General features: G+C 45.5%; 1 protein-coding gene across 4 annotated transcripts in view; it reads right to left on the bottom strand.

The window, feature by feature from the left end:
* The window catches only part of Atp2b4 (ATPase plasma membrane Ca2+ transporting 4), a 90,483-nt gene that overhangs the window by 15,879 nt on the left and 57,297 nt on the right, over positions 1-17,307 (bottom strand). For 2 of the 4 annotated variants that reach the window (XM_020176112.2, XM_020176114.2), the window contains exons 6-18: positions 17,069-17,194; positions 15,931-15,966; positions 14,215-14,376; positions 11,485-11,699; positions 10,874-11,116; positions 10,072-10,313; positions 8,873-9,104; positions 7,815-7,994; positions 7,004-7,091; positions 6,245-6,351; positions 1,813-2,004; positions 1,150-1,363; positions 419-630 (exon numbers count right to left, since the gene is read on the bottom strand). In XM_020176112.2, coding sequence (XP_020031701.1) covers positions 419-630; positions 1,150-1,363; positions 1,813-2,004; positions 6,245-6,351; positions 7,004-7,091; positions 7,815-7,994; positions 8,873-9,104; positions 10,072-10,313; positions 10,874-11,116; positions 11,485-11,699; positions 14,215-14,376; positions 15,931-15,966; positions 17,069-17,194 — 2,249 coding nt within the window. The remainder of the gene's footprint in view (positions 1-418; positions 631-1,149; positions 1,364-1,812; positions 2,005-6,244; positions 6,352-7,003; positions 7,092-7,814; positions 7,995-8,872; positions 9,105-10,071; positions 10,314-10,873; positions 11,117-11,484; positions 11,700-14,214; positions 14,377-15,930; positions 15,967-17,068; positions 17,195-17,307) is intronic. The other 2 variants (XM_020176113.2, XM_020176115.2) reach the window with 1 other exon arrangement.

The following is a 17,307-nucleotide window of genomic DNA, read 5'->3' on the forward strand; positions in this document are numbered from 1 at the left end:
CCCTCCTCTGAGAACTGTGTGGTACTTCCTACCACATGCCCCGCCAGAACAAGGGCAGGGAGGGAGGCTATGCGACATGTGTGTGCATACCTCATGTATGCTGGCAGGAGGCCAGGAAGGGACTGGAGGAGAGTTACCCTTCTCTTGGTCACTTTATGGAGTTTTTGTACATTTATAAAATGTACACATCTTATTCTATTTGCAATCAACATGCTGCCTTGCACTGAAGTGCTTGACACACTAGGCTCAATTCTAGAGTGAGGTGCAAATGGAAGCCAATTGGGAACCCCATTTACCCACAGCTCTGGTCACCATGACTCCTTCATTTCTTCCCCTGGATTCTTAGGGAATCCTGGCTCTCAGGTTACTGGCCTTCATCTTCCCAGACCTCCTATCCTGACTCCAGATGGACTCTCACCTGGGCGACGAATGTGCCCAAGACTACCGAGCAGAAGATGATGTTACGGTAGATGCCTGCGAAGACGTTCCTCTCCCCATGGATCTTTCTGGAGTTGATTTCATTAAAGAGCTGCATCAGCACGAAGGTGTTGAAAACAATAGTATAGTGCTGGCTGGGTGGCGAGTGGAGAGGCGCCTTCCTCCCACTATCAATGTCAAATAATCTCTCACCTGGTGGGGAGAGGGCAAGCATTGGAGGGTAACTGTGGTCTCAGTTAGGGTTTAGGTTGATACCAAAGAAGTCAGAACAGCTATGCTAATGGCTTATGGCCACTAGAATACTCATTGTAGGCCTGGCAGAATGGCTCAGGTGGTAGAGCACCTGCCTAGCAAGAATGAGGCCCCGAGTTCAAACCCCAGTGCCACCAAAAAAAAAAAAAAAGAATGTCTGTTGTAATTGGTTAGTTTCTTTGTTACACTAGCTATCAAATATTATTATTTTTAATCAAATATGTGAGCCCTTGTATGACCTTGTGTCTTGGTTTGCTCCGTTGATATTTGCTTTCTTGCAGATAGCATGGTGGAATGCTATGTGCACGACAGTCATGTAGTGGGAATATGTAGGAGGCATTCAGCAGGTGAAGTGGCTGTCATGCCTGGCTTGTGCTCCACCAATCCCATGTTACCTTCTGTTCCCATCTCCATCTAGCATCTCAACTGCGGTCCCCTCCACCTCCCCCTGTGGCTCACCAACAAAGACTAGGAGAAAAACGACAGTGAGCTGATAGACTGCATGGCCCAAGATGTTCTTCATCATAGTACGGGAGATTAGAGGCTTATTTCGGCCATACGGGCGGCGCTTCAACAGAGAATCCGTAGGGGGCTCAGTAGCCAGGGCCAGTGAAGCAAAGGTGTCCATGATCAGATTAACCCACAACATCTGCACGGCTTTCAGTGGTGAATCCTGGTGGGGAGAAGAACCAGTCCTCTTAGCTTTCCTCAGAAACCAGCCCTGCCTCACTCACCAACCCCATCTTTCCTTCAACTTGGCCTTGTTCCTGTTATCCACCTAGATTCTGAATCTGGCCACCTACTGGCTGAGTGACCCTGAGAAAGTTACTTAACCTCTTTGAGCCATGGGCTCCTCACCTGTAATATGGGGATAGAAATGCCTACCTTGCAGGCTTTGAAGAATGGAGATGACACATGTAAGTGCTATTAGTAACCTATTTAAATAGGTGAGTTATTAGCATTCCATAGAAGCAGATGGACGCAGTGGATCTCACAAAGGTGAGCCAAGGTTACTGGGGAACCCTTTTCCTTACTCCTCAGTAGACACGCTGCATCTCCTGTCCTGTATTCCTCAGCCCCTGTCTTGCCCCTCTCATCTCAGCCTAGCCAACCCCCCCTCACCTGAGTGATACAGGCTCCGGTGAAGGCCACTATCACAGCGACTACATTGACAGTGAGCTGGAACTGCAGGAACTTGGAGATGCTGTCATAGACGTTCCGTCCCCACATCACTGCCTTCACGATGCTGGTGAAGTTGTCATCTGTTAGGATAATGTCTGATGCCTCCTTTGCGACGTCTGTGCCTGCAATACCCTGAGGTGAGATGGGGAGGGAAGACAGTGAGGAGCTGGACAGAGCAGAGCTTGTCTACACTTGGGCTCCATTTCCTTACCTCCAAGAAGCTTCAGAAACAGGTGCAGACACTAGAGGGCATACTAGCCACACACAAGAAAACCAAGGGAAACCATGTTACTGTCACTTTACAGAAAAGAAGGCTAGAAAACCAAGGGAAACCATGTTTACTGTCACTTTACAGAAAAGAAGGCTAGAGAGCTTAATGCCAATGCTGGACTCCTGCACCCAGATGTGAAATTAGTCATCTTTGATTAGCCCTTTCTCCCTGCCCTGCTTAGAAACTAAGAGGTATGGACAAGTCCCACCTATTCTACCTCTAAATGTATACATTTCTTTGGTATTATTGCTATCTAACTTAAATTCATATCTCCCCTACAACTTTAAGAAGCCCTACAATAGGGGAAAGGGAATAGAGTGGAGGGGTAAACTTGTTCAAAGTACACAGTATGCACATATAGAATTGTCACAATGAAATCCCCTTGTATTATTAAAAATAAAATGATTTTTTTTAAAGCCCTACATTTTGTTGTAGGAAGAACAACCAGTCTGGTAGCATACGTCAGATGTTCTATCCTTATTCAAAATCTTGTCACTGGGGAACTATGAAAGGTTTCTGAATGAACATGTCAATGGATGAAGGCTGTGCTTTCAAAAGAGTTAAGATTTCTTGTTTATCAAAGGGGACCCTGATTCATTTTACTACCTGCTTTTTTTTAAAAATTTTTTTTGGTGGGACTGGGATTTGAACTCAGGGCTTCACACTTGCAGAGCAGGAACTCTACCACTTGAGCTATGCCTCCAGTTCATTTCGCTGTGGTTATTTTGGAAGATAGGGTCTTGAAAACTATTTGCCTGAGCTGGTCTTGAACCATGATCCTCCCAATCTCAGCCTCCCAAGTAGCTAGGATTACAGGTGTGAGCCACTGGTGCCTGCCCTGATTATTATTCTAAAGAAACAAGAAAATAGACCAAAACTTAAGAAAAAAAGTTACCTGAAAGATAGCAACAGGGCGAAGCCGGATTTCCATGACTACACCTTGCTTTGTATATTTGGCTTGAGAGCAAATTATTTTATACAAATAGAAAACAAAATTAGATTTAAAAGGCAATCTCTAAAATGGAAAAGAATGTGATATAAATAAATGAACTTCTGTAGTTAACTGGTAGCTCTTTTGTGATCTGCACAAAAGAAAAATGGCTCAAGTGATCTTTTAGCAATTTGTATTTTCCTTTTTGTGGTACTGGGGCTTTCACTCAGGACCTTCACCTTGAAGCCTGGTGTTGGAGCCACTCCACCAGCCCTATTTTTGTGAAGGGTTTTTTCAAGATAGGGTTTTGCAGAACTATTTGCCCACGATGGCTTTGAACCGCGATCCCCGCGATCCTCACGATCCTCCTGATCTCTGCTTCCTGAGAAGCTAGGATTACAGGGGTGAGTCACTGGTGCTCAGCTGTATCATTTTTTAATTAAAAATATACTTTTAGTAATTTAATGATACATTCCTATGAAGTATAAAAATATTTAACTGTTTTCAGTAGTTATATTATTGTTATCTTAAAATTATTATATATAAGATAAAGCAAATTAATAATTATGTTAATGACATTGGGAATAACATTTTTAACTTAAGAGATACAAATATAAAATCAGAGAAGCTAAATACAATTAGGAAGTTAGAATTCTATGATTTTAAAATTTGAGTGGGAAATAGTAATATAAATTCATAAAGTTTTATCTTTAAGACAAACATTGAAGCCATGTGTGGTGGTACAGAGAGCTTGCCTAGCAAGCTCAAAGCCCTCAGTTTAAACCCTCCAAAACAAGGGACAAAACAACACATTAAAGGACTCCATAGAGCTACAATCAGCAAAATTCATACTGTAGGATAGTCTGTGCAGATGAGCAATCCACTTTCTTCAAAATGACACAAGAAAAAAGATGGAAGGGAATTGTGCAGAACAGAGTTACAGGTCTGAGACTGCTATCCTTAGAAAGGTCTGCTTGCAAGGCCGGCTTTGGCTGGGGCCTGGGAGCTTAGCTCCCAAACACTCCTGGTCAGCAATTAGCTGATAAGGGTAGAGCACTGTGTCTAGACTGTGCCCAAACAATCTGGTTTATATGGGGCACCTGCTTCCTTCTGGGATACTTGGTATGTGTTAGGCAGAAGGTTGGCCTGTAAGCCCAGCCCTAGTAAAAGCCACGGGTGCTGAGCCTGTGATGGGCTTCCCTGGACAGCACATCACATATGGACTGCTGTGTTTTGTAAAGGGAGAAGAATGGACTCTGTAGCTCCTTGTGGGAGGGAGAGCACAGGAAGATGCAAGTGGAGCATACAGATTTTACCATGCCCTTTTGTCTTGTGACCCAACTGCATCCTTGCCACTGTAAGAAATCTTTGCCATGAGTACAACTATATGCTGAGTTCTGTCAGTCCGTCTAGTTAAATCCATAACTATAAGGATGTCTTTGGGACCCCTGATTCAGGAATGTCAAGAGATTGGTGGTTCTCAAACAGTAGGGTGTATCAGAATCACTGAGAGGGCTTGTAAAACAGATTGCTGGGTCCCAACTCCAGATTTCTGATTCAGGAGACCTGGGGTAGCACCTGAGAATCTGCACTTCAGATTCAGGTACTGCTGGTGCAGCTGGAAGGAGGAGCACATTTGAAGAGCCACTGCTAAAGATGACGAGACTGAAATTGAGGGCTGGGAGCATGGCTCAAGTGGGAGAGTGTACAAGGCCCTGAATACAAACCTCAGTACTGAGAGATAGATAGACAGATAGAGAGACACAGACTTAATCTAGGGGTGTAGCTCAAGAGGTAGAGCATCTGCCTAGCAAACTCGTGGTCCTGAGTTCAAATCCCACTATCACCTAAACAAAGTTATATGCATATATGGAAATATCACAAGGAAATCCCTTTGTACAATATGCACTAATAAAATAAGAAATTTAAGAGATTGTGCATCACAATGTATGGATCTTATTTGGACAAATAAAGCAAGAAAACACATCAATGAGTCAGTTGGGAAATATGGATGCGCAGCAGAAATTTGATGATAGTAAGGAATCATCAATTTTGTTGTGAGCAAATGGTTTTAGGATTTTTTAGGTGTATTTTATCAACACATACTTATCATTCAGAGTTATAAAAAAATTCATATTTTTATGGATGAGCACTGGGGGCATGACTCAAGTGGTAGAACACTTGGCTAGCAAGTATGAGGCCCCAAGCTCGATCTCCAGTACTGCGGTGTGTGTGTGTGTATATATATATATATATATATATATATATATATATGCATACATATATATATACATATATATGGATGAAATGACAATGTCTTTGATTTGCTTCAAAACACTTCAGCTGGAGTTGGTGGTGAGTGGGCGATCAATGAAACAAAGGGGTCAAATGTCAATAATTGTTGAACCTGAGTGATAGGTACGTGGGAATTCATTATATGATTCTCCCTAGTTCTGCATATCCTTAACGTTTCCTAGAATTAAAACTTTGGTTTTTAAAAGAGAGCTCCCTAAAGATAGGTTACTTCATGAAGTCCCTCTAAATGCTTAAAACCCACCAACAGTATTTATGTGGGGGGCTTACAATTATGAGGTATTTGAATGTGAGGAACACATTTTCTAGCCTGGGAGCTTCTAAACCTGGACATTGGAATCAGCTTGTGTGCTTGCTTAAAAAACAAACAAACAAACAAAAAAAACAAACAAGGACTGGCAGAGTGACTCAAGTGGTAGAGCACCTACCTAGCAAGCACAAGGCCCTTCAAACATCAGTGCCAAAAAAAAAAAAAACCCCAAAAAGCCAAAAAACCCAAAAAACAAACAACTTTCAGTAGCCACCTCAGACCCTTCTGAATCAAAATGCTCAACTTTGAATACTGAGCAAGGCTAACACATTTCCTATAATTCTCCCAGGCAGAAGACATCATCATGCTACAGTCAAGCTTTTTGGTAAGGTGTTTTGTGATTTCTCTGCCTGTCACCTATTTTTCATACTTGATGGGTCCCTCATCACACATATTACTACTGACCAAATATGTAGGAGACATGGAGCTCCAGAAAGAGTATACCATGGGATATGAAGGCACAGGAAGCAGCAGGAGCCAGAAGTCTGTCTGGGTTCCAGTGGAAAAGACAGCTTGCACACAGGGAGAAATACTGCAATGAGCTTACCATGGCAAAACCAACGTCTGCTTTCTTTAGAGCGGGCCCATCATTTGTGCCATCACCAGTGACAGCCACCACCTGCCGCTGTTCCCCAACAGTGCTGTCAATGATGCCTGAGAAAAACAGATATGCACCACAGTGAGCAGGCGTGTGTCAATGGAGACCATTGCTCAAAGACTCTGTTGTCAATGAAAGGGCTTATAGTCAACTCCCTGATTCACTACACCCCCCTGCTTCCACTCTCTTCTTTCCTTCACTTTCCCTATGACGAAGTATCTATAGGAACTACCCAGGGGCAGTAATTGCTTCACTGGTAGCACTCCAAGCTAAGAAAGTTAGTCCTCACCTAGGGCCGTAAGGTAGCTACTATGTGGTGCAAAAAGCACCAGATGGATTCGAAGACAGACTTCCAGAGGTCATCTGCACCACCTTGGCTTAGCAGCTGGGCAATTTGGGAAGTTACTTGTCTTTTTGGCCTCCAATTTCCTCACTGACAAAATGAGAATGGTTTTACCAGCCATGACTAGTTCACACTACTACTGCCAAATAAGATGCAGAATGTTTAAAAAACCCAGCTCTGTTATCTGCCATACTTACCAAGGACGCAGACATATGCTAAAATGAACGTTCTCCCCACTAGCCTGGGAGTGCTCCTAAGATCTCCTTATTCAGGGCAGGAGGGTTGCTTTGGCTAGAGACTCTTACCTGTCCCCACCCTGGCCTGCCCTTCTCTATGGTAAGTGCCTGCTCAGGAGTCAACCTCACCTTTCACCAGCGTGTGCTTGTCTGTGGGAGAAGACCGCGCCAGCACCCGAAGCTTGGGCCAGATCTTGTCCAGCTTTTCTTGTTCTACCTGCCAACACCAGACCACACGTGGATCAGTCAAACTCAGATCAGCTATTCAGGGAAATCTCACTTCTTCTTTCAAGCCAAGCTTCTGGGAGTGCTGGAGCCCCACGGCCCTGTAAGGAGCCTTATGCTGGTCTCCATGGAGGTGAAAGAGCCATCTCGGTCTCCAAGGGTTGAGTCATTGATGGTGACCACTCAGGCCTCACTTCTCTTTTTTTTTCCTCCCATTTTCCTGCCTGGATGTCAATTTTGAGTTCTTAGATCCTTGATAGGAGGCAGGCCAGAGTTAAACAGCTGGCTCAGATGGCTAGTGTGGTGCTTCCGAGATCTTAGGTTTGATTTCTCTGTAGACCAGGAAGCTTTAGTGTATGCTGTACTCACACCACATCCTATTACAAACCTGAGCCACCAGCAGCCACCGAGCAGCGACATAGGAAGGGGTGGGGTAGGGGAAATCAGTACAAAATCATCCCATGACTGGAAAGACAGACAGACATGAAACATTAGCTATTCTCTCTTAAAAGGTAACTTGTGAATGGAGATAATGACAAGACAGACAACTTCCCATTTTGCCATTTGCATGGCTTTGGTAGCTAGGGATGTCTCACTATGAATAGATTTCCATTTAGAAGCCACCTACCTGCTCCCATGTACCCCAAATATCATACACTAGAACAGGCCCTGCCCTGGTCAAGTGAGGCTTTGGTTCCTCCCACCCAGGACCCACCTCTCCTTTCTCATCGCGGATAAGTCTGTTGAATTCTTTGCCTTCTAAGCACAAGAAGTCATCTCCAGGTGTCAGAATGCCACATTTGGTGGCAATAGCCCGGGCTGTGTTGACATTATCGCCGGTCACCATTCTGACAGTAATACCAGCTCGTTTGCATTTGACAATAGCATCTGGTACCTGTGGAGAGTGAAGAAAGAAGAAAAGGTGGACATGGGCATGGCAATACCATTCGCTGTTCAGCTTCTCTTCACTGTGGACAGGAGAGAGGTACTCTACAAGCTGGGCCAAGGGCTACGTCTAGTAATTTTGGTATGAGTGAGTGCTCAATGCACCTCATTTCTGCCCAATCCTACAATAGTCACATCTGAATCTCACTTACTGGCCATGAGTTGAAGGGAAATAACGCTTCAAGAGCCAGGTGTGAACACCTGTGCTTCTCTTCTCCTCCTGGCTCCTTGGCAGGATGTGGACAGCATCTGGGCCCATGGCTACCACCGTCTTTCCTAGCAGAATCTCAGACCACTTTGCCCACCTGGGCCAGTCCCCAATCTTATCAGCTCTCTGTAGTCTACCAAATGCAGGACACCCCTGCCACCAGCCTCAGCCATGACAACTGCACTGCTTCGAAGCAAGGACGTTTCAATACCCTTTGTATCTAGAATAGTGTTCCGCATACAGGGATGAATGTGAACAGAAAATACACCAATTGATAAAAAGGTGGCTAACGCTGGTGTCCTGGTTCATTTTGCCTCTTGGATACCAAATAATAGGCCCAATAAAACCTGCTTCCTACCACTCAGACAGCACTAACTCCTGGAATGCCACCTTTGCGCTCCACAGGTATGGAAAGCAGGAGGCACAGAAACACCTATCTCTGCAAGTAAGAGGTGGCTAAGCAACTTGCTTGGGGTCACAAATAGATTAGGAACCAACTTCCACTCCCTCTGATTCTGGGGGGCTTCTTATTAGGCCACACTGGGCAAGTGCTTGGGCCTGCAGTCATTGGGGGACTGTGGCTCATGTTTTCTTGCCCTTTCTCTGAGTCAAAGCCTCACCTCTGGGCGCACAGGGTCCTCAATGCCCACTACGGCGATACAGGTCAGCTCAGTGAGGATCTCATTCTCATTTTCCCATATGGGCTCTGCGTCATCAAAATCCCGGTAAGCTATGCAGATAGTCCGGAGTCCCTCGCAGGCCATGGGCTCAATGACAGTGTGCACAATAGTGTCTCGGTCCACACTCTTGAATGGCACTGCTTTCCCTTCCTTGTCCAGGATTCGATTACACCTGGGGGAAGCAAACAGTCAGAAAGCAGTGTCGTCCCCTCTTCTCACTCAATGTGTCTTTTTTTCACAGTCCTTTCTAGACATTCTGGCAACTGCACCATTCCTAACAACAGCATTCCTTGGTCAAGTATCGCCTTTATCCATCACCCAGCTGAGTCCCTCTTTCCAAGGTGGGGAGGCCGATGGACTGGGTAAGGTGCAGGTGGGCAGGGAATATGATTCTGCAATGCCCCTTGTTCTCACTCACATGTGAATGCAATGCCGAGGCACTGGTAGAGGCCTGCTACTGTGAACTTCTTCAAAGTAGAGACTTTCTCAATCTCGAATAACGCACAGTTGCTAAACAAGAGCGTGTTGACTGAAAGGGGGCTACAGCCAAGTTGAGGCGCTGGTTAATTCAGCTTTACTGACCCTATACCCAAGTTGGGTCAACTTTCAATGACCTATATCCTAGTCACTTTTTAAGCTTTGCAAATGCCCTGTAATTAGAGCTGAGAATGGAAAATAAAAGGGAGCACAGAACTATATTGCTAGTACTTAATATGTGCAGTGTGTCTCATGCTCATTGAGTTATTTAACCATGGTGAGATGGGTCTTACTCTGGCCATTTCTGTTTTCAGATTAGTAATAGAAACTTAGGTTGCCTGGGTCTGAATTCTGGCTGTGCCACTATTGGCTGTATCTCCTGGAGCAAGTTACTGCCCTGGACCTCTGTTTTCTCATCTATAAAACTGGGGAAATAATAGCACCCACCCCACTGAGTTGTGATGATTACATAAAGAGAAAATCACCTGAAGTCCTCAAAAACAATGCTTGATCTGGGCAAAAGCTCAGATGTTAGTCAGACGGCACTGCCTGGCTGGAGGGGCCACTCATCATTCAGACTGGTTCAACATGGGGATGTCACCTAGGCCTTCCTGAGGGGACAGTCTCCAAGGGAAGGGGAATATGAGGGGAATGGTACTCACTTGCGCAAAATGATCTCTGAGGCGCCCTTGCTGAACATGCGGAAGCCCCCACCGGGTTTTTCGATGACGGTGCTCATGGACTTGCGCACTGAATTGAAGGTGTAAACCTTGTAGAGCTTCTCCTCAGGCACTTCATGGCGCACTGCCTGGTAATCCTGCTTCAGGTCTGTGACAAAGCCCAGCAGGGCACACTCCGTCTTGTTGCCCACCTGCCGTGGGAGACCTCCCTCCTTCTCTGGAGGCTGAGAGACAAAAATACGCATGGTCCTAGTGACTAAGATACCTTGAGCAGAGAGAGAATTTAGGAAGGTAAATTACACAGACATACCAAAAGCTCATCCAGGAGGCCACATTTGTTTTTGTTTTTTCAAGGGTAAGCAGACAGTGATGATCTTGATTCCAGAGCTATCCAGGTTAGGGAATTTATAGTTTGCTCTAGTAATGGTAGTGGAGGTGTCTCATCCTGGGTGGCTCTTATTCTAATACTCTTTCTTTGTGGAATGTGAGCAATTTACTCCAGATAAGCCCAAGTCTGCTAAGAGCTTGAGGTTCCTCCTTCAAGATACTGCCTTTCCATGGTAATTGGAGGGCATTTCATGGCCACTGATTCCTATAGGCCCTCTTCCCCATCCTTCCATCTACTCCCATGGATTATTCCTCAGTCCCACCCCAAACATGCTCAATCACAAGTGAGAAATGGGATGTAGGATGGCAATTTAGGAAGAACGAACAATAAGGAACCTGTCTTAGAAAAAATTAATGTTCCCTTCGAACTACCCACTCCAGGTGCGGAGGCACTTACCAGAATCTTGGATGTATAAGCACTGTTGATAGAAATGCCATTGACAAGAAGGTCCAGGACCCTAGGCTGGAAGACATCAGGGCTTGGGATCTGACGATAGTGGGTGTCCCCAAAATAAGCTTGTACCACTGTCATGCGGTTCATGGTTAACGTGCCCGTCTTATCAGAGCAAATGGCTGTGGCATTGCCCATTGTCTCACAAGCGTCCAAGTGCCGTACCAGATTATTGTCTTTCATCATTTTCTATAAAAGAAAAGAGACAGGACTTGAGAAAGGACCAACTGGGTTCTCCCAAACATAGGTCAAAGGCCATGTCCTAGCCAACATCTCCTCCTTTCTTCCTTTCTAATTCCTTTTCTAATCCCACACAAAAATGCAAGATACTATTTTTGTTGATCTCCTAAGGGTTTACTGGTTTATTTAAACACCGATGCAAAAATAGATAAATAAAATCTGAGATGGTCCTTCCCCAGTAGTAGGGACTTCTGCGTTTGTGATGCATCACCCAAAGTTTGTAGAGAACAAAAGAGTTTATCCTTTCACCAAAGGCTGCATGGTACCCTTCCCTCCCATCTGTCCTCAAGTAAGAAGCAGAATTGGTTTAGTCTCACCTTCACAGAGTAAGCCAATGAGATGGTGACAGCCAGTGGCAGCCCCTCTGGCACAGCTACCACCAGTACAGTGACGCCGATGATGAAGAATTTGACAAAGTACTGGATGTAGACAGGAGTACACTCAGGTAGCCACGGCCTGCGCTGTATCACGAAGTTGTCAACCACAAAGTATACAATCAGGATGACAACTGTGATAGCGGACATGATCAGACCTGTCCAGGGAAATAAGGCAGGTGAACCCAGGCTCAAGGGCATTCCTAGGGCTCTAGTCAGAAATGGACTAGCGTAAGTTGTAGTGTCTCCTAAGTATTTTTTAAACCACCAGCTTCAGGGAGTCATGCTAAAATCGTCTATCTATTCTCTGTTGCTTTACACTATGGTATAAGAGAAAAGAGGTAGTTCTAAATACAGTGGTTCCAAAGACACAACTTCTAATCACTGCACTAACCTGATTCATGACTTTGGACTAGTCATTGACCTTCACTGGGTCCATTTCCTAGATCAAAGTCCTTATTCACATAGAAGAGGGTTGGACTGCTTTCAGACAAGATTGGGCGCATTCAGGGTGATACGGCTGTAGACTTGGCCTGCTTTCAGAAATAGCATTCTAAGATTTCATTCCACCACTCACAATGTAGCCACTGTTTTTGTCTACTTACTACTAGCTTATTGATTTTGACTTCTCACACCTCACAACTAAGTGACAGTGAGGCCCCTAAGGTGCTAGCACATCACCTAAATGACTAACCCTTAGAAGAGTGCTTCTCAACTCTCTCCTATTATGGCACACATAAAAAATGACAACAATAGGAAAAAATTTATATAGTGGCTACAGTGGGCCTGGAGAGTCCTTCACAACCACTTTACAACAACTCTGTCAGATAGGTTACTGTTATGATCTGCCCCTTTTCTTCCTGCCGTGGAGGGATCAAACCCAGGGCCTTTGCATGGCAGGCAAGTGCAGTACCAATGAGCTACACCCCCAGCTCCACCATGTCCTTTTCAAAGATGAGAAAATTAAGGCACAGAGAGACTTCTGGTGTGGCACAATGGCAGGGTAACCAATCATCCTGGTTTGCCTGAGACTGAATAATTCCCTGGAATGTGAGACTTTCAGTGCTAAAATTAAGAAAGTTCCGAGCCAACAGGGATAGTTGGTTAACTTATACGTTGAAGTAAATGGAAGAATTTTTTCAAGGTCAAAAAACAATGGGCTATCCTGAGGGCTGACTATGTGGGCACATCTGTACCTATTTGTGGCATAGCATGTGGGGAAAGCTCTTCTTGAAACCATAGATTGGTTTGGGCCTTGGCTCTTCCTGAGAGTCTGATGATTCAGGGGTCTCAAAGCAAGGCTAGGGGTGAGGATCTCAATGAAAGCATACTTGTTTGTACCTCACTTGATTAGAGCCAGGACTAAGGTGGTAAGGAAGTGATGTGCCTATAGTATAAAATTTAGGAAGATGCTCACTCTTGTTTGCTTTGCCCAAGTCCTGGCCTGGCTTGATTTGTGAAACAGAACAACAGAGGAGACAGTGGCCAGTATCCAGGTAGCTTGTACCCCAAAGATTGAGGCAGGGATGAAGAGAACAACAGAGTTAGGTGAATCCATTTAATGCTTCAATCTATGCATCAGGCTCAATAGCTTGCTTTTGTGCCTGCAGTTCATCTCATCCAGACTTTATATGCAAGAGACTTCAAGGAAAATTAGCTGGAATGAATAGGCCAGTCCAATGCACTTACATAGAACTTTCTCTGTTGCTTAAAATGTTCTCTACTGATGATGTCCAATACAGTAGCCACTGGTCACACACAGCTATTGACCATTCAAAATGTGGCCAATGTGACCGAGGAGGTGACTTTCTAACTATTTAATTTTAAGTAACTTAGATGAAAATAGCCACATGTGGTTAGTGGCTGCTGTAGCAGGCAGCACAGACCCTTGCTTGGCAGACCAGCAGCACTAGCACTGCCTGGCAGTGTTAGGAACATGCAGTCTCAGGTCTCGTGCAGACCTGCTGAGCTGAATCTCCACTTAAAGGACCCTGGGTGAGCTGCACACACAGAGCTATGCCAAGTATGATGGTGGCAAATAGAAGGGTGGGGTCAGAAAATATTCAGTGGCACAGATCATAACTTGTTCCCTCTCCCTGCCACCTGCCACTGAAAGAAGGTGGGGAGAGAGGAGTGCAGAAAGGTGAGCGATGGAGAAGCCATGTCTTCTATGCACAGGATTGTGCTTAAAGACCCTTCCTCAGGAAAGCATCTCTCTAGCCACTGACTTCCCCTTCATCTGTGCCACACACTCCTTGCTCTGTGAGGCCATCAGCTTCCACTATGCAAGGAAACTGTCTCCAGCAAATTGCAGCCTCCTCTGTCCTTAAAGAATTTACAAGCCAACATCTGAAGCAGGTAAGAATTCTCCAAGTGTTCCTTCTTGCTAAGGTAACTCTCCCCGCTGTGAGAGTTACCCATTTGCTTGGATAAAAATGACCTCTGGGCTGTGAACCCTTACATACAGGAAAACATTTCTCTGTGAAAGAACCAGAGAATGGCCTGATGGTGGCAGAGACAGGGACATAGCCAGCCAGGCCTGATTAGCCGCCACTCAGAAGCTTCACCTTCCTACTGCCAGTCCTGGCTGGTGCACAAGGAAGGAGATGGAAGTGGTGGCACGAGGAGTAGTGGTGGAAATCAACAGTGACAATCAGGCTAGACATGACTCACCAGCTTTCCCGATCTGTACGGCCAAGCGTGTCAGCTTGCCCTGCAGCACTGACTTCTCCTTCTTGGGCACCTTGGTTACCTTCTTCTCCTTTTCCTCATTGTCAGCCCCCTCCTGGCTGTTGAGTGGCTGGATTTCCAAGGCCACTCCATCCTGGGTCTTTGCTAGGGTGTACACACAAACAAGGGAAGTGAGCAGGCAAGATGGCAGGCTGATGGAAACCAAAAAACAAACAAAAATCCCCCTTCTGTCTCTTAGAATGTACTTTGACCTTTCTCACCCCATGCCAGATATGGGACTTGCCTTCAACCCTCCATCAGGGCCTTTGGAACGACAGTTTAGCTTCTAGAAATGAAATGGGGGCACTTTTAGGGTCTGGATTTGCTCTTCAGTGGCAGCTTCCTGGCACCACCTCACAGCCTCAGGCCAGGTTTATTCCAGCAAGATTAATCATGCCACTGAGCGCTATTACCAATAGCCATCCTTCCTGGAATTTAGTGCTTAAAATAGTGAATGTTTACTGCAGAAAGGGACTAAAGGGGGAAGGCTGGCAGAAGTTTCTAGAACACAAGGGTCCTAGCCTGTTCTGTTAAAAGGTTTAGCACTTTCCCTATTCTCTCTCTTTCTCTTTCTCTCTCTCTCTCTCTCTCTCTCTCTCTCTCTCTCTCTCCCTCTGCAGACTCTTAGGGAAGGAACACGCCCCCCCCCCTCCCCCGACTTAAGATATTTCCCAGTTTTTTCTTATATAAATTGAAGGACTGGGAAAGAAATCCCCATTCTCCCCTGCCTGAAAAGGTGGGGAAGTACAGAGTGGGACCTGGGTGGAGTGGGAGGAGGAAAGAACCTAATATAAAGGGATCCCCTGGAATAAGAGAAAGCAGGAATAAAGACAGATATGTAAATCCATTTAGCTTGTAGAAGAAGAATTAAAGAAATCTAAAATTAAAGACTTTTTTCTGTTTTGCCTTGGTTTTCTGACATGGTGACTTTATTTCTAAAGACTACTGTGATGTGGGTAACAAGGGAAAAAAAATCTCTAGACGCTTTCCCAAGAGAGCTCTTTACTCTGGTTTCCAACACCCCACCAACTTTACCCCTGACTTAGGATGTTCTTCCTGAAATATTGCCTCTGCCTTCAGACACACAAACAAGACAGAGACGGATGTAAACACAGCCACTAAAAGAGAAACACACACCAGATCAGGAGGAACAAAACCGACTGTGGCAAGAACAAAGAAAGAAAGGGTGGGCAGAGAGGGAAAAAGAGCTCTCTCCAAGCAATCCTGGGCGATTAGTGCAGAAGGAATCCAGACCAGAAGAGGATGAGGTGGTTAGCAAGAGGAGGGTGCAGGGACTGCCTAGCCCAAAGCCCTCCACTGTAAGGACTGCAAAGACTTCCAACCCAGAAACCGATGACCGTGGGCAACGAAGCAGAGTTTAGCATCCTGGGAAGAGCAGATCAATCCCATACACCCAAGAGAAACACGAACGTGAACTTCTGTGAGCCAACAGCAGAGGGTGCTGCTGTCCCATGTTAGATTGGGACTGGGCCCTTAAGCCCACCCCCAGATCAGATCTCTGCACCTTCCTCAGGATGATGCATGTGAGGCAGCAGATAACAGATTATGGAGAGGGAAGGGGGAAAGGCAGATGGCCTGGAAAGGTCTGATTTGAGCGTGGGCAGGTAGAGATGGTAAATGAGTGGGTGGAGAAGTTACCTTTGTTGCGATTTTCAGAGACTCCTTGTTTTTTACCTGTTTGAACAAGAAAGAAAAAGTGGGGTGGATACCCAAAGTGACTATTAAGAGATCAGATATCCAATTTGTTGGTCCTGTTCTGAGCCCAGAAGAGCGTCAGTGAAGGAGGTGGGTTGCAGGGCAGGGAAATAAACGTAAAGGAAGCTCACATCTTCCGAGAGGCTCTAGTGAATCCTTGGGATCCGGGGAAGAGCGCTCACATGAGTGCGTGCAAATTCGCACCTGAGCTGCTTTCTCTTGGAGCGTGGCTGCTGCCTGGAGGGAGGATGCTCCTGGCCAGAGTCACACCTCTTGGAAAAAATGGGTGGAGGTTAGGGAGCAAGAGGTAGGAACTGTTTTCTGCCCAACGGCAAAGGCCCTATAAGGTATCTCCGTGTCAGTTCAACACCAGACAAATGTCCTCCTTATTTGTCTGTAGGCAGCTGTGGCAATGAATAGGCTACCTCCAAGAGAATGTGTTTGTCCACTAAACAGCCCAAGATGATCCTCTGCCCAAGTGGTAGCAATTCTCCTCTCTCCCAAGGGAAGAAGGAATGCTCAGAAAAAGGTGTAGATTCAATTTCAGTAACTCTCTCTTTCTGCTATCATTCTGATTTCAGGAATAAGTAAATGGCAAAGACTAGACTAACTTTAGGGTGGACACTACCTCTCTGTTTCTACTCTTCCAGCTGTGTCCCTCTTCCACTGAGAGCCGATAGTTTCAGCCCATTTTCTTCTTTGGGTCAGTTTCCTCTTAGCTATGATGGTTCATTTACTCCCCTGTTTATGAGGAAGAGTGTAGGGGAGGAGGAGGAAGAGCAGACAGAGGGCACTTTGACTAGAGCACCTACCAGCTCATGTTGGGCAGAGTTAACTCTTTGCAGCCCACCAAAGACATAAGAATTAGGCTTAAATGCAACCTGATTTGGGAGCTTGAGGCAAGATCTGGTCTCCATCAGCACCCAAGGTTTACATGTATATTTCAGCAAGGAGTCTGGGTACCTGCCTCTTCATTCCAGCACATTTTTTCAATCAGACTTTCCATCTGGATCTACTTCCTTGCTTCTAGTTCATCCACGGGGATGAGAGGAAAGACAACCTCATTCCAAATGTCCCTTACCTTTCTTCTTCTTCTCCTCCTCCTCTTCCTCACTGGCTCCTAAGAGAGTAAAGATGATCCCTGTCTGGGAGTTGACCCCCACAGCAGTCACTACCATCCGGCCAGAACCTTCCATCACATGGGTCCCTATAATGTGAAAGAAGATGGGAAGGAGTGTTGTTTTTTTTATTCCTTGTCATGATTTGCTGTGAAACACAAACTTGAAAGAAAAAACCATGACCCTCAGCTCCTGCCCAGTG

This window comes from Castor canadensis, chromosome 11 (genome assembly GCF_047511655.1).
Source record: "Castor canadensis chromosome 11, mCasCan1.hap1v2, whole genome shotgun sequence".
NCBI lineage: Eukaryota > Metazoa > Chordata > Mammalia > Rodentia > Castoridae > Castor > Castor canadensis.